The sequence below is a fragment of the Hemiscyllium ocellatum genome, chromosome 19 (genome assembly GCF_020745735.1).
Source record: "Hemiscyllium ocellatum isolate sHemOce1 chromosome 19, sHemOce1.pat.X.cur, whole genome shotgun sequence".
In the NCBI taxonomy this organism is placed as follows: domain Eukaryota; kingdom Metazoa; phylum Chordata; class Chondrichthyes; order Orectolobiformes; family Hemiscylliidae; genus Hemiscyllium; species Hemiscyllium ocellatum.
Window position 1 is genome coordinate 45,574,425 of NC_083419.1, and position 22,975 is coordinate 45,597,399.

Sequence of the window (22,975 nt, forward strand, 5' to 3'; positions counted from 1 at the left end):
AAGGACATAATCTTAGAATAAGGGATTGCACATTTAAGCTAGAAATGAGGTGGACTTTCTTCTCTGAGACTAATGAATCTATAGAATTCTCCACTATGGAGGGCTGTAGAGGCTCGGTCATTAAGCATATTCAATGCTGAGAGAAGCATTTTTAATCAGTAAGGGAATCCAGGGCTGTAGGGAAAAGGCAGGAAATTACAGTCAATGGTTATCAAATTAACCATAATGAATGATGAAGTAGATTTGATGGACTGAATGGCCTACTTCTGCACCTGTGTCTAATGGTTTTATGGTCTAATCTCTTCTCAGCTATTTCCTTTGATGCTTCAATCACCCCAAAGTACTGGTTCCTAATCTTCTTCTTTCTCATCATTTCACACATCGATTTCAGCATCCAAATCTCATTAGTATTCAGTCATTGTTCCACTCTTGATGTTATTCAGGTTTCAGCCCTATATAACAAGACAGGCTTCAGAAACTTGCTTTTAGTTTCCACAGTCACACAGCACTCTACTGCATTTCTTCTCATTATTTCAGTTAGCATTAATTCAGCCTAATTCCATTGCTGTCACACCTCAGACATCCCCAGGTGCTATCGATTCTGAGATTGGTTTCATACATGCAGGGTGTCTCAGTGCTTTCACATCTCACAACCTTGTCTTATTTTGTCCTCAAGGTTCCCTAATACTTTCAGGTCACCACTAATACATTACTAATGACCTCAGACTAAAATTTCCTCACCCTGACCCCACAAATTACAGGTCACAGTCTCTTCACTGTGTCCTGAATCTGATTTCACTAAGTGCACATGGATCTCTTCTCTAAGTTGGCAATCACCCCAGATTTAGAACACTGTGAATCAATTTCTATCCCATTATGAGATGGTTCAAAATCAATGTGATGACTATTATTTATAGTAGCAGCAATATGGAACAAAGTAAGTAGTGTTGAACTTCAAACTTTTTTTTATTGTGACTGAACCTGTCCTTTCACACACTCTTTTTCCCTGTAGAGAGCACATGGTATCCTTCTCGGAGTTGTAGGAACAGATGTCCCACTGAAAGAGCTGTTAAAGTTAGCTCCGAGATATAAGGTACGTTCTAAACTGCATTAATGTTTTTCATCAGTGAGTTATTTGTAGATAAACCACAGCATCTTAATTGTTAACATATCACATAATTTTTCAATGCCAGTCAGACTTAAGAAAAATGCATCAAGTGTGCCAACTCAGCAGTAAATAAATGCAACCAATGTTCCAATGAGTTGTGTGTTTCTGGAGCCTTTCAAAACCAGGTGTTCTTTTATCTTCCTGCACTTCTTACACTGTATTCTTATAATGCATTTTGTTGACAAACAATTGCGGTATCATTGAGCATATGCACTATCCTCTGCCTTTATGCCTTAATTGTTTAGTTATAGAGTCATAGAGATGTACAGCACAGAAACAGGCCCTTCGGTTCAACTTGTCCATGCTGACCAGAGAACCCAACCCAACCTAGTTCTACCTGCCAGCACCCAGCCCATATCCCTCCAAATCCTTCCTATTCATATACCCATCCAAATGCCTTTTAAATGCTGCAATTGTACCAGCCTCCACCACATCCTCTGGCAGCTCATTCCATACATGTACCACCCTCTGCTTGAAAACGTTGCCCCTTAGGTGTCTTTTATATCTTTCCCCTCTCACCCTATACCTATGCCCTCCAGTTCTGGACTCCCCAACCCCAGTGAAAAGACTTTGTCTATTTATCCTATCCATGCCCCTCATGATTTTATAAACCTTAATAAGGTCACCCCTCAGCCTCCGATGCTTCACGGAAAACAGCCCCAGCCTGTTCAGCCTCTCCCTATAGCTCAAATCCTCCAACCCTGGCAACATCCTTGTAACTCTTTTCTTAACCCTTTCAAGTTTCACAACATCCTTCCGATAGGAAGGAGACCAGAATTGCACACACTATCCCAATAGTGGCCTAACCAATGTCCTGTACAGCTGCAGCATGACCTCCCAACTCCTGTACTCAATACTCTGACCAATAAAGCATACCAAACATATTGTTCACTATCCTATCTACCTGCGACTCCAGTTTGAAGGAGCTATGAACTTGTTGACTTTTGAATATTCAATTATTCACAGAACACTGATTCATTAATACTTCCTCTAGGGCCATAAAGGCTAAAATTATTTAACAGTATATTTACTGTGGGGCACTTTCAGCCAACTGACAACTTGAAGCCCAGCCTGTCGCAATGTGAGGATACTTTTGCTGCAAGGTTTTGACTTACACCATGAAAACTTGAAAAACTACCTAATACATGATATTTTAGGGTAGCATTATCTTCCTAGATTCCTTTAAGTGTACTATTTTCTTCCATATCTGTTCCTAAATAGATACTGGTTGAACCCAGTCACTTCTTTCTGGCAAACTTTGACCACACTTTTATGATGGGGATGGTTGCTTTGAGCGTCAGAAAGGCCAAGGCTCCTCCGGGTCAGGATAGCACTGCTCCGATATTGGCCAACAGACACTATTTCGGGCTGGGTTTTGATTGATATCCTTTTGTTCTCCCCTGTTATTTGTTTCCCAGCCACCTTTCTGAAGGTTGAAATTATTTATAATCTTTCTTGAGCCTTTAAAACCTTCACTTTTTTAGCAACTCAGATTTTAGACTTTCAGTTTTGGGCATCAGAGTAAGGAATTTTTAATGGAAAGCAAATACATTTTTTATTGCAAAAAAAACCCTCTTATGAGGCACAACGAGGTCCACTGGCTCAAACTATAGCAGCCATCATTATGTAAAGTGTCCACCATTCTAAATATCCTGCCATCAACCTGACTGAAATATTCTATGATAAACCACACACCTTCATAGTCCTGAAGAAACACTCATACATTTTACAAGTTGTGGATTAGTATTCAACAATTAGGAAATCCAAAGCATTTAGCTTTCTTAGGTTCACAAGAGACCAATCAGATCTAGTTTACTCAAATGCATCACAGTCAAATTTCCCTCCTCGGAATCACTTGCCCCTTCACTCCATCTAGTTAGCTGAGTTGTTCTTTCTCTCCAGTTCATCTATTTTACAACTCATTTTGTCACTTGAGATTCAAATTGATATACTGGCCCTTAGTTCATACTGGTACTTTTCTATCTTACTGGATTTATTTCATTGCTGGCATTCTACTTTCATTCAACCAGTTCCGCTGCGAGCAACTTCCCTTTCTTGCACCCACTGAACTCAAAGACACATAATACGATAAACGTTGTCTAGAGCAAATATTGTTGTTACACTGCTTTTTAAATTGTTATTCCTTTTAACATATTGCAGCTTGGAGTCCATGGTTATGCATTCCTGAATACCAATAATGGTTACATACTGGCCCATCCTGATCTCCGACCTTTAGTAAGTAATCTTGTCATTTTATATTGATGCAAACCATTGTGTGCAATGGGGATAACAGAGAAGGAAAGACTGACTTTCTTGAAAGGGATAAATACTAAATGTTATTAAACAGTCTGTATTCTTTGGTCATATACTAAAGAATTGCGGATGACAAAGGCTGGGAAATAACGTATGGTGACATCTTTTAAAGATTTCAACTGCAATTTAAAGGCTTAAATGCATATTGACAGTAAACAATAAAATAAATAATTGGATATCTGTTTCAGAAACCACTTTGAGGAAGCCCTTTCGCACTTTCTAAGTTTTCTAATTTGTTCAGAGGTCTCCCTGAATTGTTGATTTATCTTCTACACTCTGTTGCAAACAAAGAAAGAGTAAAATTTACAAAATCAGAGTTACCTGGATATTTTACTGAGCCAGGCTCAATGTCACTTTTCCTTAAAGTCCATTTCCTCTCATCTTCAAATTCTGTCAGGCCAGTAAGTGTTGTAATGTTAGTGAATGCAGATCAGTAAGAGGTATAAGAAGGTTCATTGAAAGAAAAAGCTTTTCAGATAAGAGATGTTGCTTTCTCAGCAGAAAAGTGGCAGAGTGACTGCTATTAACCTGGTATTGAATGTGAATGCAGTACTGGATAACTTTGGTACATCATTTTATGTTAAATAAATATTTTGCAAACAATATTACTTCTTCTTACCTCCCATTAATGTGTGTTTAGCATACAACGTTGCCAGGGTTTTCTTTGCGGATATTAAGGTAACAGCAAAGGTAAGTTGTATATCAGTAAATACACGCATTCAAATGTATATTAAGGAATTTCTTTCTTATAAGTTAGAAAGGACTTTTCAGGCTGCATTCTTAAATTGAGGGCAAAGGTTTCTAATTGAATACAGCAGTATATAAAACCAAAATGAGATAACTAGAAGTACTGCATGAAATAACTCTAGAGAGGCTATCCTGTCACTAAGTCACCTATTATTTACACATGGAAAGTCCTTGACAATGATCTAGTTACCTCAGAGCCAGTTCTGAGAAAGAACAAGATAACTGACACTTCTTATCTATCAGCCAGGGCTGTCCGATTCGACAGATTAACAGCCCCAGTCAGGGAACTCATAATCTATGAGGGACACCTGGCTATTACAATAAGTTCACTGCACACAAGTTTGGGCTAAATAGCCGCCATCTTTTAGGTCATTAAGCGGCTTCTTAAAATTCCAAAAGGATGCCCCGCGCAATGCACACACTTCTGATGTGAAAAGTTTGGTAAATGGATTTGCTTGTGCTCATAAGTTCCACTAGAATTCAGCAGATGTGGTGGCATCAATGTGGGTACAATGCTGATTTAGCACCAGCATGTCATTTTTGAAGCCTCACATTCCAGTCCACATGTATACTCTTGACTTCACATACTTGAACGTGCATTCAAGAAAACCCCATTGACACTATTCAAAGGGATGATTAACTAGTAGCTGTTTATATATCCTAGCCGTTTCTGTAATTCTACATGTCTTGGGCACTCTTTCGTACTTACCAAAAGTTTTAATGGTTTACAAGAGTTTAATACGAAAGTGTTTTTTGATAGCTTAAGAAGTTGTGCAAATGTGGTAATTTCAAGAGATGAGCAACCAAGTATTCCTGCCTCTTGGTATCATGGTAATTTGGAGAATGATTGGAGGATTCACTAATCTAGTATAACTTCCAGAAGAAGGAGTATGTGAGGAAAAATGACTCAACAGGAGGCCATACCTGCAGATAACTCTCCAACTTATCTGTTGGACAACAGATTCCAAGAGTACTATGATACCATTTTGTCTACTGCTTCTTGTTGATTTATCTGAAGCCTTTACTGAGTTTGGCTCAACATCATGTCACCTTGCAGATCACTTCCTCCTGTCTCCAAATTCAGTCAGATCAGCAAGTTTTGTATTGTTAGTGAATGCAGATCAGGCAGAATTGGAAGTGGGGTTAGTCAAGAACTAGCTTTTGTGGAATGGGATGTTCTCTTCCCAGCATTGTAAAGAGGACATAGTTACTGCTGTAATCCTGATGTTGAATGTAAATACAGCAGTGAATGCATTGGTACCTCTTTCTATATTAAGGCATGTTTAGGCAGTTTGAGTTTTTATTGGAGCTGCTGAGATTATAGAACATTGGTTGAACACCAATTAACAACATGTCAAATGCATATTCCTTATACTGTGATGGATATTGTGACATTAGTCATCAGATTCTGCTTCAAGATATACTCCATAGATGAGTTTGTCAATGTGATTACCTTTTCCATGCTGGAAAGGATGGTTTCAAGATGTGCTGACCTTTAGTTGGTCATTTGGAATGTTGGTTATTTGGCAAGCTTCCAATCTATCAAGTGATTCTGAATACGTACCTATCAGCCTTCTTCTGTAGCCCACCCCAGTGAAGTCTTCATTTGATTATTCTGCATCACAACCAATACGTACCCTCATTCCTGGTGTTGAGCCTCCATCATTGTTACCCTTCCTCCCTGCTTTGGTTGCAGTACAATTGTTCCTGCTATCTCACTATATGCACACCAGCTCCAGATATTATCCAAATTACAGAACCTGACTTTTGTAGGTAATACCATTCTCAATTTTATTTAAAACATTTTCAGCAAAAGCTTTCTTAAAGGTGAGCTACTGGCTATTTTCAATCCAATCACTTGAAATCTATAAGTTGTACAAATGTTACAAATTATTAGATTATGGACAACTCTGCAGGCCCCACTTAGTCTGTGGTTCTGACACACAAATCTTTGGCCTCAACTGGTTCTGCTATGCTCCTTTCTATTTTATGCCATATTTTCCTGAAAGAAAAAAAGGCAACAGCAATTGTGTTACATTGTTTTTGGGTGTGAGCCTCCCACAGTTGAATAGCTGGAGGACTGTGGTGGCAGTGAGGGAAAGACAATAGGTTGGTCGTATCATAAGCTGTATGAGGCAAATGTGCAGAATTTGTATTTTAGGCTTGAGTCATTAATTCTGGAGTTTGTGGTGCATTGGACATTTAAAAGTACTAGCTTTCAGAATGCTGCTCTTCATCAGAGTAGCGCTCTGAAAGCTAGAACTTCCAAATAAACCTGTTGGACTGTAATCTGGTGCTGTGTGATTTTTGACTTCATCCACCCCATCCAAAACCAGCACCTTCACATCACGTTTTTAAAAGAGTAAGCTGGTTACATATGGTTTCTGAACAACACAATAGGGCTCTCCTTCTCAATAAAGAGGCAGCCAGCAACCTTAAGTAGAAGACAGCAGTGTGATGCTGATGTGGCCAGATGCTTCAATCATTCAAGAGATGGACTAAGGAAAGTGTACTGCCACCTCAAGCTGACCAGGCACGTCCAGGTTGCATATCACAATATGTATACTAAAGAGGGGCAAATTCATCCATAGCTTTCTGTATTTATTTTAACTTCAATGATTTGAGCTTCTGACTAGCTAGTGAGGAATGGTCACTGGACCCTAAACATTAAATTTGACTTCTCTTCACAGATGCTGTCAGACTTGCTGAGCTTTTCCAGCAACTTCTGTTTTTGTTGCTAATCAGATTGCCTTGGATGTGGTGGTAAAAGAGAGTTTCTGGCATATATCCAAAAAACTAGGGAAACAGAGCAAAATACTTTCCGAGAATTTCTCAGCCATTATTTTCCTGTTCCAAATATCCTTTTCCAAATACGATATGTAAGTGAGAATCTTCTGTTATTCTGGTTTCCCTAATGGTTGAGATTAGACATTCACACTGCAATCAATCCATATCCTAACCCTCTGTGCATTTTATTTGACATAAGGCGTTATTTTAATCATGGTGTTTCCTCCAAACCTTTCTATTGCAATCTCTCATGCTCCAATTGGAAGCTGTTAGAATTCACAGATATGGTGAAGTTTGGAATAAAGTTTATTAAAATTTGAGTTTGGTGGTGAATGACAAATTTATCACCTTTGCAAACTGCTTCATTATAGAGATAAAGTGTATTCCTTTTTTATTGCTGATATTTTTGGAACATTTTTTCCAGTGCAGTGCTGCAGACTTATGTTGCCTCAAACAAAAATTGCCGAAAAAGTTTATAAGCATAAAGTTTGGAGTACGGTTATGGTCCCATTACAATAATTGGAAGATAACATCTTGTGATTTCTGACAATCTGGAACAGAAACCAAACGTGAAAGATGAGGGAACATAAACACATAAAACAGTGCAAATAATGTCATTTTTATAAACCTTGCGTGTTTTGAGGCACAAATAAAACATTCTTTTAAACTTGTAAAAGTGGCTTAATTCAGTTTTCATTACTTAAATCCTTTTTATCTTAAAAAGAACCTTGGTTTAGATTTTTTTTTTAACCTCAGGCCAGTCTGTAACCAATTTGACTCATTTCACATGGTGTCAAGAACCAGCTGAAGGCACTAGTTACAGTAAAGGCCCTGGTAACCTCCCCGACATTGTGCAGGACATTTCTATCCCAGCACCTGACCAACCAATACAAAAAGCACTAGCGCATAACTAAAAATGTGCTAGTGTTTAAAAGCAAAGCTAATCTGGCTGATTATATTCCTGACATTCTCTTCTTGATCACCAACAAAATGATGGAAGATGGTATTGTTAGCATTATCAAGCAGCACTTACACAGCACTACCCTAACCAGTTGGGGTTCCACTAGAAACTTTCAGATCCTGACTTCATTACTAGCATATGTCTAAACAAGAATAAATGAGCTCAACATCAGATGTAAGGCCAACATGACTGCCCTTGACATTAAGGCAGCATTTAACCAAATTTAGTATCAAAGAGCCTGAGCAAAATTAACGTCACTGGGATTTTGGGGGGATCGTCTCCATTTGTTAGAGTCATACATAATTAAAATCAAGATGATTTTGCTTATTGGAGGTCAGTCATCTCTAGACATCTCTGCAGGGGGCCCTTAGGATAATGTCCAAGGCCCAACCACCTTCAGCTGCTTCACCAATGACCTTCCCTCCATTTTCAGGTTAGAAGTGGGGATGTTTGCTGGTAATTGCTCATTTTTCAGATGCTCAAACCATCTATGTTCATATGCAGCAGGATCTGAACAATGTTCAGGCTTGATCTAATAATTAGTAAGGAACATTTGTGTGCCAAGGAATGACCATCTCTAACAAGAGAAAATCTAACCATCTCTCTTTGACAGTCAGTGGCATTACCATCAATGAACTCCCCACCTCATGGGAGTTACTCTTGACCAAAAACTGACCTGAACTAGCTACATAAATACTGTGGCTACATGAGGAGATCAGGGACTGGTAAGTTCTTCGGTTAGTGAGCTCCTGATTGATACACAAATCTTCGGCATCAAAAAGGTATAAATCAGGAGTGGGATGGAATACTCTCTATTTGTCTGGATTAGTGCAGCTTCAACAATCGACAAGAAGCTCTATCATCTCGGACAAAGTATCTTGTGTGGTCAATTTCCTAGCTGCTGCCTTAAACATTCTGCTGTCCAACACAGTGGAAGCATTGTGTACCATCTATATGATGTCACGCAGCAATCCACCAAGAATCCCTTGACAAACCATCCAAATCCATAGTCAGTTCTTCCTTGAAGAATAAGGATTCCTTTGAAGTTCCTTTCTATGATGCAATATCTTGCCATTCCTTCACTGTTATTAGGTCGAAATCCTGGAGTTCACTCCTCAACAGCATTGTGGGTGCATCTATACTGTATGGACTATAACAGTTCAAGAAGACAACTGCTCACCACCTTCTGAATTTTAATTAGAAATACACGTCAAATGCCAGCAGTGCCCACAATCTATGAAGAGAAGCATTGAGTGTCTCTGTGACAACCCAGAAGCTTGGGGAAGTTCTGCAGAATAAGCAAACCTTTGTTCATGTTTGGGTGATAGAGTCATTTACTTGGAACATTAGGTCTGTTTCTCCTCCAAATCAACCTCACCTGCTGAGTATTTCCAGCATTTTCTGTTTTTCTTTCCATTGGTTAGTATGAGTGAAAAAAAGCACAACTGTGGATCTGTGCTAAGCTCACGTATCACCTCTGAAACACAGTTAAAAATCACACAACACCAGGTTGTAGTCCAACAGATTTATTTGGAAGCACTAGCTTTTGAGGCACTGCCTCATCATCTGGTGGTTGTGGAACAGGACCACAAGACACAGAATTTATAGCAAACGGGTTACAGGATCATGGACTGTAATGACATATTAAACAAATTTTGGATTATGTCGTCCATCTTTTAGAATGGGATATGCTAGTTTTGATTCTTTAATATGTAAATCTCAGAACTTCATCTAAGTTTTATTCTCAAGGTAGCTTCAGGTTTTCTAACAATAGGTGCCATCTCAGCTCAGACAATCAATTAAAGGTGTGAGTTTAAAGTCTGCCTGTGTCCCAATGTTGAGCCAAACTGGTTCTATTTCTAAAGTAGGAATTATAGAATTATAGGACTTCCACGGATTTATGCAGTTTTTGAGCAAAATGAAATGTAATGCCGCAAATACATATTCACCCTATGAAGTTATATGTGTGCACATGCAGGAGAGACAGAGTGAGTGTGTGTGTGTGTGTGTGTGTGTGTGTGTGAGAGAGAATGTATAGTGCAGTAGGGTCACCAATAGTGTGACATGAACCCAAGGTGCCGGTTGAGGCCATCCCTGTGGGTCCTGAAATTCGCTATCAGCCTCTGCTTGGCCACTTTATATTATTGCTTGTCCAGAAGTTCGCCTTAGAGGAAGGTCTGAGGTTGAATGTCCCGGACCGCTGATGTGTTCCCCAACTGGATGGGAACAGTGAATCACAGACCATGTGAGAATTCAAATCTTGCTTTGATGAAGAACAGCATTTCAATGCAATTTTGTTTCCTTTTTAATGGCCTTGAAATCAGGCCATTATCTTAAAGGAGAAAGTGAGGACTTCAGATGCTGGAGATCAATGTCGAAGAGTGTGGTGCTGAAAAAGCACAACTGGTCAGGCAGCATCCGAGGAGCAGGAGAATCGATGTTTCAAGCATAAGCCCTTCATCAGGAATGAGGCTTGTGGCCCAAGGGGGCAGAGAGATAAATGGGAGGGTGGGAAGTGGGGCTGGGGGTAAGTTGGCTGAGAATGCAATAGGCAGATGAAGGTGGGGTGAAGGTGATAGACCAGAGAGGAGGGTAGAGCGGTTAGATGGAAAGGAAGATGGACAGGTAGGACAGTTCAAGAGGGCAGTGCCGAGTTGGAAGATTGGATCTGGGATAAGGTGGGGGGAGGGGAAATGAGGAAACTGGTGAAATCCACATTGATCCCATGTGGTTGGAGGATCCCAAAGTGGAAGATGAGGTGTTCTTCCTCCAGCCGTCAGGTGGTAGGGTTTGGCAGTGGAGGAGGCCCGGGACTGGCATGTCCTTGGCGGAGTGGGAGAGTAAGTTAAAGTGTTCAGCCATGGGATGGTGTGGTTGTTTAATGCATGCGCCCCAGAGATGTTCCTGAAATGTTCCACAAGTTGGCATCTTATCTCCCCAATGTAGAGGAGACCACACTGGGAGCAACGGACACAGTAGATAATGTGTGTGGAAGTACGTGTAAATCTCTGTCCAATGTGGAATGATTCTTTGGGACCTTGGATGGAGGTGAGGAGGGAGATGTAGGCGCAGGTTTTGTACTTCTTGCGGTGGCAGGGGAAGGTGCCGGAATGGAGGGTGGATTGGTGGGGTTGTGGACTTAACAAGGGAGCCATAAAGGGAATGGTCTCTCTGGAACACAGTAAGGGTGAGGAGGGTAATGTTTCTCTAGTGGCGGGGTCTGTTTGTAGGTGGCGGAAATGGCAGGGGATGATGTGATCTATCCAGAGGTTGGTGGGGTGGAATGTGAGGATTTGGGGGGGGTTCTGTCCTTGTTGCAATTGGGGGGGTGGGATTCAAGGGCAGAGGTGAGGCTCATTATCTTAAAGGGGCTGAGGTGTCTAATTTGCTAACCACAAAGTGGATAGAAGCACAAAATTTCTAACAAGCTTGCATTCTTGATCTGTTTAATCATAGCCAAACTATCTCTTTCAATGGTTTCCCCTCCTCTTCCTCTACTGATACCTCTGGTGTCTGCCACTAGTTCTCTTTGGCCTTCTCCTGTTTCTTCATGCTGTCCTCCCTGGCATTATTCAAATTAATAGTGTCAGTTTTCACATTCAAATGGTATCCAGCTGTATCTGAGAGCCATCTGTCTTGACTCCACTGCTACTGGTAAATTATCAGCTTATTTGCCCAACATCCAGTTAAGGAAATGCATGCATTTCATCCAGTTAAACATTGACGAGTCTAAAACAGTAGATTTTAGTCTCTAATCCTACTTCCATTTCCTAGCTCTCTTCAGTCTCTGCCTAAGCTAACTATCTGATACTAAACCAGTCTGTTAACAACTCGTTTAATCCTGAAATGAACTTCTGACCAAGTATATGAGACATCACTAAAATTTTTCCCTCTGGAACAAAGGCAGAAGTCACATGACGCCAGGTTATAATCCAACAGGCTTATTTGAAATCACAAGCTTTTGGAGCACTGCTCCTTCATCAGGTGAAGGCATTTTTGTCCACCCCAGTCCAACACCGGCACCTCCACATCCTGTGCCCTTTGTAAAATCACCTTACTTGATTCCTATTTCAGCTTATCTGCTGCTAAAATCTTCACCATGCCTTTGTTATCCCTAAACTTGACTATTCCAATACCATCTGACCATCCTTCCATTCTGTGATCTCTAAATTTAAGCTCATCCAAAACTCTTGCCCGTGTCCTTACTCACCCAAGTCTTGTTCAGCTATCACCCCTGGGCTCGCTGATCTGTATTGGTTTTGCTGTATTATCTTTTTCTAGATTTAAAAAAAAAGCTGAAGGAGAAGAATATAGGTTGGATGTAGAGTTTTAATGGAGACTGTTGTTTCAGTTTGCAAATGGTAATTGACAGTACACTTACCGCATGACATAATATCTGCTTGAGCATATATTTAAGTGATTATTTTAACAAATTAACAATGCATTATTATGACATTCCCTTCTCTTAAATAACAACTCTATTTAGTATAAAATGAATATGTTTATGTATAAGTAACAGTTACTGAATTTGAGATTAGTTACCAATAAGGTCATTTACTTAGAACAATGGACAGTATGAAGAGCATTTGGAACATTCCTCTTCAAGTTATTTCTATATTTTGAATCAGAGCTGTTACTTGCAAAATTAACCAGACCACAAGACTGTGATGTGTCAGTGTGTTCTCAAATTGTCCAGCCCTCCTTCTTAAGATTTTTCTACGGTAGAAGGTAGATGCTTTTGTTGCTTGTTGTCTTTGTCTGCAAGATGTACACAGGTCTGTATAGGCATTGTTATTTGCTTATAGACTTTGCAATGAATGCAATGACTGGGCAGAAATGTTGAACTTACCAGCAGTAATCACATCCCATGAATAAATGGAAAAAAATGATATGATTTATACACTTGAGCCATTAGCAATGTCATCAGCCGGGTTATCCCAGACACCAGTACATACCTTTCCATTTGCCGTGCTGGCTCATTACAGCTGGCATAGTGGATTGTGGAGAATGAAGACATCATGTCTTCGTAGTAATTGCCTCAGAGTCTGAGTCAGGACACCAGGAAGCTTTATGTTCAGTATTACAGGAAATGGCGACCACAGGATTAAAAGTCAGCCCCACAAAGGCAAAGCTTGGCAAAGCACAAGTCTTATACCTGGGACACCTCATATCCCAGGGACTTAAAGAAATGCCAAACGACTGCAAGAAGGCAATCCAACCAACGTCACTACCTGCTACTGTCAAGGGAGTTAGAAAGGTCACAGGGCTATTCAACTACAGTCGGAGCTTTATACCCGAATTTGCAAAATTGGCTGAACCGGTCCAGAGATTAATTAAAGGAAGCAAGCCTTCCTTGGAACCTGTAACCTGGGGGCCAGAACAGGAGGAGGCATATAGTCAGCTCACAAATCGGCTCATATTGGACCCCGGGATAGGGCTGCCAGATCCCAGCAAGGAGTTTCACATCCACTGTAATAATGAGGGAGGATTTTACTCCGCAGTGGTCACCCATGACCACGGTAACAGAAGGCCCATAGGGTACTACAGAAGAGCCTGTAGCCACCAGGTTGCCCAGGTGCTGTTTTGGCCATTAGAGTTAGTGAGTCCATTGTAATGAACACACTAAACATACCCTAGTAGAGGTGCTAAACACAGGGAAACTGAGGGCCGTTTCCAAAATGAGAAGGGCAAAGTGGGAGACAGTTGTTTTACCTCCAAGTTGGTCCATGGTAATAGTCAGGATATGGGAGAAAACCCAGCTAAGAGAATTTTAGACGCAGGGAGTCAGGGGTGACATGGATAAACAGGACAATATCTGTTACCGAGCGGCGATGGGATTTGTTTTCCTATTTAAGGGAACTTATGCAACAGATACCCCAGACTTCCCAAATCTGTTCGCAGAGGGACAATTGCACCCCTTACTGTACCATTACTACAGCAATGGACCTCCGTGCAGACATTGAAACTGACAATGTCTACACTGAAACTAACAATGACCACATGGACATTAACAAAGGCTGCACTGGAATGTCAAAGAACTTATCGAAACTATCAACGATTCTGCAATGATTGCCATAAACAAACCAGAGACAATCATCTCATCACTGACCTATTGTATCACAAGATGTATAAAAGCTTCTCGACATGTGCTCCGGGTCAAGAGAAGACTCACAGCTGACCACTGTGCTGTTGGTGTCTTTCTCTCGCAAGAGCTCCGGTATTTGCTTGTGCAATAAACTCTGTCATTGAACCCCAATTCTGACTCCGAGACTGGTGTTTTTCCCCACAACACTGCCAACACTGCCGATGGGTGTGGCATTAAATTCTTCCCATTCTTCTTAACACACTTTGTGGATGCCCTTCTGCAGAGAGTTCTTCCTGCTTTTCTCCTCATTCTTCTAGCAACTTGCTGTGGTTTCTGTGATGTCTATTTGTTCTCCATAATTCTATATTGCAAGAGGAATTCCAATTTGTGCATCCATGTCAGGATACAAATGATTTGTGCAAAAGTCTTTACATTGCCAAAATAAAATTGCTTCAGCATCTGTTACACTATGTACTGTAGGTTTTTACAACATGAAGCAGCTACAAAAATTACTGAAAATACCACAAATGTCCATCCTGCTGATTTATGCTTTTTCAGTTGTCGTGTAAGAATGTAGTAGCTAGGTGTTTTTCATTAAAAATGGCCTTTTGGAGTGTGCTAGGGAAATATGAGTTACTGTTAAAATTTGGGATTTTGAAGTAGAGGTAGAACTAAAATTGGGGTTTCAGTTCTGTGAAGCTAGCTTTGTTTGAAAGACGTCAGAAAGTCATTTGGAACAGGGAACAAAGACATGATTCCCAAATAAGACATGATTTAAGTCAAGTACCTAGCAGGATACCTGTGAATTAAATGACAAAATATTTATAAAATTGAACTGACACAATATATACAGAAAACAGATCAGAGGGCATTGTTTTTTTAAATTCAATTCAAGAGAGAAGTTTTTCCTTAGCAGAAGTGTTTAGTTTTTAAAATCTCCACATTTATATGAGTTTTCAAACTGTCAGAAATTAAGAGGCTTAGGTAATCAAAATTGGAAAGAAGGCTGTCAGCCTAAAACTTAGAAAATGACAGTTCAATAAGAAATGAAGAGTTAAGATTGGAAAACCACTTTACTGGCACTGAGCAGCTGTAAAGGATATAATTGAGAAACAAATTGACTTTGTTTCATTTTATGTTAAGATCCTTCTAAACTGTTTTATGTATCATTTCTTTTTCTTTTATACAATGACTTGGGCTCATTTTAAATAAAAACTTTAGCTTTGCGTAGATGTTTTAAGTGATGAACTACCATAGTAACCATCTGCAAAAATTAAAATTATAATCAATCAAGCTAGGTTATACTCTCAGATCTGACTTGTCATCAAGTGGGATTGTTACAAGAGTCACATCAACATTTGCATACTGACATCATGACATGCTTACTTTGCATCCTTCAGATGATGACGACCAGTGCATTTCACCACCATAAATGTGCACTTGCAGAGTAAGGGCTACTTTGGAGTATAAGGCTACTTATATCCCAAAATAGATACTAACAGAAAGGCTCAAGTCCTTATCAGTATTATTCTGTAATCTATCATTAGGAAATTTACAAAACTGGCTTTAGTCATTTTCGCTTGTTCCTGTTGGGGAATCTTTGCTTAACTCTTCCTTTCTCCATCCAGATACCAAATGGCGAGAACTTAGTATGAAATGGAATTGTTAGAGGACAATTTTGTAGTACTGTGGCAAAATACGTTTGAGTTCAATACATTGTGCCATGTTTCTTCCATAAATTTGTCTGTTCTACTCTAAATGTGCCTCTGGATGTATTATAATTCATTCTTATTAATTCTAGTACAAAGATGGAAAAAAAATAAAGCCAAAACCAAATTACAACAGTGTGGACATTTCAGAGGTGGAGTGGGAAGACACAGATGAAGTTGTAAGTAATTTTATTTTTATTTTCCTTTCTTCCACCTCTGCAACAGTGTCTTTGCCCTTGCTTCAGGTCTCTATTGATGAAACCTTATATCCAAGCATTTGGTATCTTCAGAGATTTTTATTCTAATTTTCTCTCTACTTGGCTCCCGTATTTAAACCTCAACAACTCTGCTCCTTGTATTCTAATCTATAATTTGCCTTAGTCTCACAGCACATACCTGTTTTTTTACCTCTACTCCATCAATGCCTCAAATTTAAATTCTTATTCTCATGTTTGAGTGTGTCAGTGATGTTTGCCCTTCCAAATTCTGTTATCTCATCCAGTGTAATAGTCCTCCATGAACTCTGCACTCTTCTAACTTGGAGATCTTCTGCAGCCCACACTGTCTTCCCCCTACCATTGGTAGTTCTGCTTTCAGATATCTCAACCCTTTGCCATGAACTCCCTCCTTAAATTTTTTTTAATCTCCGTTTGACTCTGTGTCAAATTCTAGCCTCCTCATACTTCTGTAAAGTGTTTTAAATGTTAAAAAGTTGTTCTTCAATTTAAATAACATTATCCATTGTGTATTATAGGAATATAAAAATGTTAAATCGAATACAGGTACTTCTTGTATAAAGTGTGTTTCCTCAGTGCGATTTGGCTATAACATTGCTGAAGAGTTAGGGGATGGTACTTTTGGGAACGCTTACCCCTGTTCACAATAGCACAATTCCTCCGGCGATCATTCCACATGCATTAGTTCTATGCATGCTCCGATGTCAGCTGCTGTCAGTGCATGTGAGAGGTACATTGAGCAGCTTCATCATAAAAATTAAACTAATGAATGCTCATTGCTTTCCATCTGAAACAAGAATATTCTTGTATAATTCTTGTATGAGTCCTGTTTAATTCCTGCAGGACTGCATTGCACTGATATATGTCATTTGCCTTTCTAATTTGTTCTTGTATCTGCATGTCACACAATCTAAACCAACCCCCAAGAAACAGTCAGAATTCAATCAACTACAACCATCCACTTCCACAACTACACCTGTGGTGATGATGATGACCCTCTGTCCCTGCATTAACAATATTTTTTCAATGTAATATGTTAAATTTGCTTTTGTTCCATGAATAAATATGAATTAAACTTCCATTCACGCTGTGTTATATTTTGTGTTAGGCTTTTGGGTGATTTTTGAGCGATTGAGAGTGATATTTTTTGCTGGTCTGTCCCTAACCCCACTTTTCCCATTGGCCCTATTATTTCTGTTAAGCCATTTTCTATTAAACAAGGGTTCACTGGAACGCAGCTACACCGTTATAGGAGAACTTCCTGTATCACAGGCTGCCAGTTAACCTTATCCCTACCATCATCAAAAATTTAAATAACTCACAGAATTGTCAATGCTATCCTGTTTTCAGAACACTGCTATTGGGCATTCAACTCTGCTTTAGAACTTATTGACTAAGCTTCCTAATTACACTGCATACTTCAGTGTATTTTCATTGTCATTTATATTCTTTGGGATAATGTTTGCAAACTTTTAAGGGCATTTCTCTTAGTGTCACATTCTCATTCCTGCATAGTATTGACATGCTTATATCATTGATGAGATCTTAGAGCTGAATCTCACTTTTTTTGACTAAGTGTTAATTGCATCAAGTTTATTGAAGAGATTTCTACCATCAGGTAAATGGATTTCTTGTATTTTACCAAGGTCATCCCAATAAGGGAACCCGGTCAGGGTGGTATGGTGGTATGGTGGCTCAGTGGTTAGTACTGCTGCCTCACAGTGCCAGGGATCCAAGTTTGATTCCAGCCTCAGGAAACTGTCTGGAGTTTGCACATTCTCCCCATGTTGGCATGGGTTTCCTCCTGGGTTCTCTGGTTTCCTGCCACAGTCCAAAGATGTGCAGATTAGATGGACTGACCATGCTAAATTGCCCATCACATCTAGGAATGTGCAGGTTAGGTGTATTAGCCATAGGAAATGCAAGGTTATAGGGATAGCTTAAGTCTGGGTGGGATGCTCTTCAGATAGTTGGTGTGGACTCAATGGGCTGAATGGCCTGTTTCCACATCGTAGGGATTCTACTGATGGTTCTATGATTAACTACCTACCATGCCCCTGGGGTGTGTCTCACATCCAATTCTGACCCAGTTGTTCCTGGAACAACTCATCACTCAGCAAATATACCAGAATTCATTGACATCCCCTTTGCCTGTGCTATCTTTTAAAGCCCATTGTACACCTAGACAAACGCAGTCAGCCTGGAGCTGCCTGCTATGATGCCTGACATTTGCCCTGCACATCGCAGACAGGGGTAATTCAGTGACGTGATCCTGCTGGACAATGTGGTAACATTGTCCCATGACCTGCAGAGGAGGCCACGGCATCAGACCATGCCAGCCCAGTCTGAGATTCTCACCTGGGTTAAAGCAGTTTCAGGCATCTGGAAGAATGCACAGCAATGTAAGAAGGTCAATAGTCTTCGCTTTGCCAGCTGAAGTTCCATCTTCTCTCCAAAACCTTACACTCACTCTGTTTCATTGACTGTACCCATCTGCCACCAAAACTCATGATCTACCACTCTCACTATTGCCTGAAACATTTTCCTTATTTACTGTCACCCATCCTGATGCAATCTGGTGCAATCCTTGAACTGAGTATGAGTGTCCCCGAGCTCACAGTGTCCTCACAGCAACATTATAATGATAGTTGAAAAAAAACCCAGAAGGTTCACTCCATTTTCTGTTCATAGATGCTTACAGATCTACTAAATTTTTTAAATACTTTGTTTCATGTTTCAAATTTCCAGCATCTACGGTTCTTTGCTTTATTATAACAGTTGCTGGTGCAATCTGAGACATTATATTGAAATGCAGAAGTATCCTATTGGTGAATCAGGGTTATAATTATAATCAGATTATTTACAGTGTCGAAACAGGCCCTTCGGCCCAACAAGTCCACACTGACCCTCCAAAGAGCAATCCACCCAGACCCATTCTCCTACATTTACCCCTTCACCTAACACTACAGGCAATTTAGCATGACCAATTCACCTAACCTGCACATCTTTGGATTGTGGGAGGAAACCGGAGCACGTAGATGAAACCCACACAGACACGAGGAGAATGTGCAAACTCCAGAGACAGTTGCCTGAGGCGGGAATTGAACCCGAGTCTCTGGCATTGTGAGGCAGTAGTGCTAACCACTGTGCCATGAGTGTTCTTAAAGGGTGGCATACAATTAGGTCCAATATCTGTGGGTACAGGGTGTTCTGGTAGTGCCAATGTAGCATGTCCTTCGATGTTGCTGCCTTGTGTTCAATATGGAGGTCCTTCACAGGAAGCAGAGAGCTGAAGTTGCCAGGTACCAATTCGGATTTTCATGTCAAAATCTAGCAATGTCTAGCTTTTTTAGCATGTTTGGTAAGACAGAAAACTTAATATTTATGAAGCAAACTGAGCCATCACAAAGAATCAACAAGAAATAATCACTGTTAATTGGCAGCTCACTACTGCCCCTTGAAAAACTCACCACAATACTTCTCAAAAGAGTAAAACATGGATCAAGATGTTCCTGACATCAAGATAGATTTCATCAGACTCCTACACAATTCTGCCACAAATCGTGCCTTGGTCCATTTTGATCAGCCTCTGACTTCTGCCCATAATGACTCCAGGGTACCTAACACAGCATTCTTCGAGGCAGAATGTTTTGAAATTCCACCAAGATATGCTGCCTTTGTATATTCAAAGTGACTGAGGAGATGATATTTGAATTTGATACTATGTTATGATGATACAAATATCTCAGCAAGAAGCCCAGCAATCACTTCTCTAGCTTCCCACAGAGTTCTCAGGTACACCTGATCAGGTCCTGAGGATTTAGCCACCTTTAACCGTTTCAACACATCCAGCACTTCCTCCTGTGTAAACTGGACATTTTGCAAATTGTCACTGTCTATTTCCCTACAGTCTATATCTTCCATATCTTTTTCCACAGTAAATACTGATGCAAAATATTCATTTTCATCGATAGTCCCAGGTGAGGTGCCGGAAGACCGGAGGTTGGCAAACGTGGTGCCACTGTTTAAGAAGGGTGGTAAAGACAAGCCAGGGAACTATAGACCAGTGAGCCTGACTTCAGTGGTGGGCAAGTTGCTGGAGGAATCCTGAGGGACAGGATGTACATGTATTTGGAAAAGCAAGGACTGATTAGGGATAGTCAGCATGGCTTTGTGCGTGGAAAATCATGTCTCACGAACTTGATTGAGTTTTTTGAAGAAGTAAAAAAGAAGATTGATGAGGGCAGAGCAGTAGATGTGATCTATGTAGACTTCAGTAAGGCGTTCGACAAGGTTCCCCATGGGAGACTGATTAGCAAGGTTAGATCTCATGGAATACAGGGAGAACTAGCCATTTGGATACAGAACAGGCTCAAAGGTAGAGGGTTGTGGTGGAGGGTTGTTTTTCAGACTGGAGGCCTGTGACCAGGGAGTGGCACAAGGATCAGTGCTGGGTCCTCTACTTTTTGTCATTTACATAAATGATTTGGATGCGAGCATAAGAGGTACAGTTAGTAAATTTGCAGATAACACCAAAATTGGAGGTGTAATGGACAGCGAAGAGGGTTACCTCAGATTACAACAGGATCTTGACCAAATGGGCCAATGGGCTGAGAGGCAGATGGAGTTTAATTCGGATAAATGCGAGGTGCTGCATTTTGGGAAAGCAAGTGTTGCTGAACTAAGAGACCTTGGAGTGCAGGTTCATAGCTCCTTGAAAGTGGAGTTGCAGGTAGATAGGATGGTGATGAAGATGTTTGGTTTCCTTTATTGGTCAGAGTATTGAGTATAGGAGTTGGGTGGTCATATTGCGGCTGTACAGAACATTGGTTAGGCCACTGTTGGAATATTGCGTGCAATTCTGGTCTCCTTCCTATCAAAATGATGTTGTGAAACTTGAAAGGGTTCAGAAAAGATTTACAAGAATGTTGCCAGGGTTGGCGATTTGAGCTATAGGGAGAGGCTGAACAGACTGGGGCTGTTTTCCCTGGAGCGTCGGAGGCTGAGGGGTGACCTTATAGAGGTTTACAAAATTATGAGGGACATGGATAGGATATATAGACAAAGTCTTTTCCCTGGAGTTGGGGGGTCCAGAACTAGAGAGCATAGATTTAGGGTGAGAGGGGAAAGAGACCTAAGGGGCAACTTTTTCACGCAGAGGGTGGTATGTGTATGGAATGAGCTGCAGAGGAAGTGGTGGAGGCTGGTACAATTGCAGCATTTAAAAGGCATTTGGATGGGTATATGAATAGGAAGGGTTTGAAGGGATATGGGCCAGGTGCTGGCAGGTGGGATTAGATTGGGTTGGGATATCTGGTTGGCATGGACAGGTTGGACCGAAGGGTCTGTTTCCGTGCTGTACATCTCTATGACTCTATGAACCGAAATTAAAAAAGAGTAATGTTCATTGGTTTAATGTGAAACATTTTGGTACATTAGTATGGTAAATCATGCAGTCCCGATTAAACAACCTTTTCTTACTGATGATGTTGGCTCATGGATTTTATTTTCCATAGTATTAACATTCTCCCTCACTATTACCACCAAGGAAAGTCTATTGTTGGACAGGGTATTATTTCCCTGTCTGTGATCTGATTCATCAAAATAGCACTGGAAGTAGTCAGCAATTCTGCCACCTGAAATATATAGTGACAACCAACCTGTCTCTTAACAAAGAGTTGATTGATTTTGCATAGAAAAATTGCAATTTTGTCATAGAAAAACAACAAAATGACCTGCAGGACTGAAATGTTTATTGCTATGCCTGTACCCTCTACACATTGCTTTATAGTAGTTGACATCTTACGCCTACCAAATAAAAAGGCACAGTAACTTTCACAAAAGGTATTTCATATCCTTAGCATCAATGGAAAGACAAAGTTGCCAAGAATCTAGGTTTCTTAGCAAAGATACCAAGCATACTTGTGCTAATCAACAAAGAAGATTTCACTGGCTTGGATATATATTATTTTCAGAATTTGGATTTCAAATAGAGGCAAGTGTTGTTGGTTACTCCTGTGAAGGGTTTTATTTAAAAGGAACAAGGTGGAAGGGTCCCTCTGGAACAGTGAGTAAATAGCATTTTTCTGAAAGCAGGTGACTACAGATCCCAGGGTGTTAATGGGAGTATGTTTACAGTCATTGGGTTTGGCTAAAAGCAACCAAATCATTGATTTACATCATTGAGTTTCTTTTTGATTTTATGTAAACCTACTTGTAATGAACCTCTGGAGACACTGACGTCTTGTCTCCAACAACAACATTTTGAACTTTGGCCTTCATCTTTGCTCTAGTTGTCATTCATTGTCAAGAAGTCTGCAAATGCTTTTTGGAAAACTTGAATGTTTTGCTCAATATCTTTGGATTTGAAGAATCGACTGGAAGCTTTCATCAATTTTTTAAATTAAGTAAACAACTAATTAAAATTCTCACCTCACTTCAATATGTTCAGTTAAATGAATCCAAATAGATTCATTTGGAGAATCCTTAAAAGTGACAAAGGAATTCCTTTATCCCAATCATTAACACATTCTTAAGAATAAGCTCTAGCCATAGTCTATCCATGGGATGGTTTCCATTTTCTCATTAATACTATAGGTATATATATGGAGAGAAATATGTCAAACTTGTTTGAGAGACCAAGATCTATCTCGATGTTAGGAACAAGTCTCTGCCTCTTTTAACTAAGCTGTGGGTGCCTAGGCAAAATTTTCACTTTGCAATGGTGAGTTGTCCATTTAAGGGGGATTGTTGCTTGTTAATGACTTTATTAACTGCACATCTCACCTCATTAATATGCAGTTTCCTATTCTGCCACCTGCTGCGAGCAAATTAGATACCAAGAATTCTCGACATGGAATTCAGAATTGGCACCCAGTGACAAATCCCATTGCTGGCTGTGAAGACCCTCCATATTGCTGAGTACCAAATAGCATTTGAGGGCATGATCCATGGTCACCAGTTGCGCCC

General features: G+C 40.2%; 1 protein-coding gene across 1 annotated transcript in view; it reads left to right on the forward strand.

The window, feature by feature from the left end:
* LOC132825070 (voltage-dependent calcium channel subunit alpha-2/delta-4-like) overlaps positions 1–22,975 on the forward strand; it is a 477,734-nt gene that overhangs the window by 156,459 nt on the left and 298,300 nt on the right. Inside the window, exons 15-17 of the mRNA XM_060840078.1 lie at positions 1,013–1,093; positions 3,329–3,403; positions 15,863–15,949. Of these exons, the coding sequence (XP_060696061.1) occupies positions 1,013–1,093; positions 3,329–3,403; positions 15,863–15,949 (243 nt within the window). The remainder of the gene's footprint in view (positions 1–1,012; positions 1,094–3,328; positions 3,404–15,862; positions 15,950–22,975) is intronic.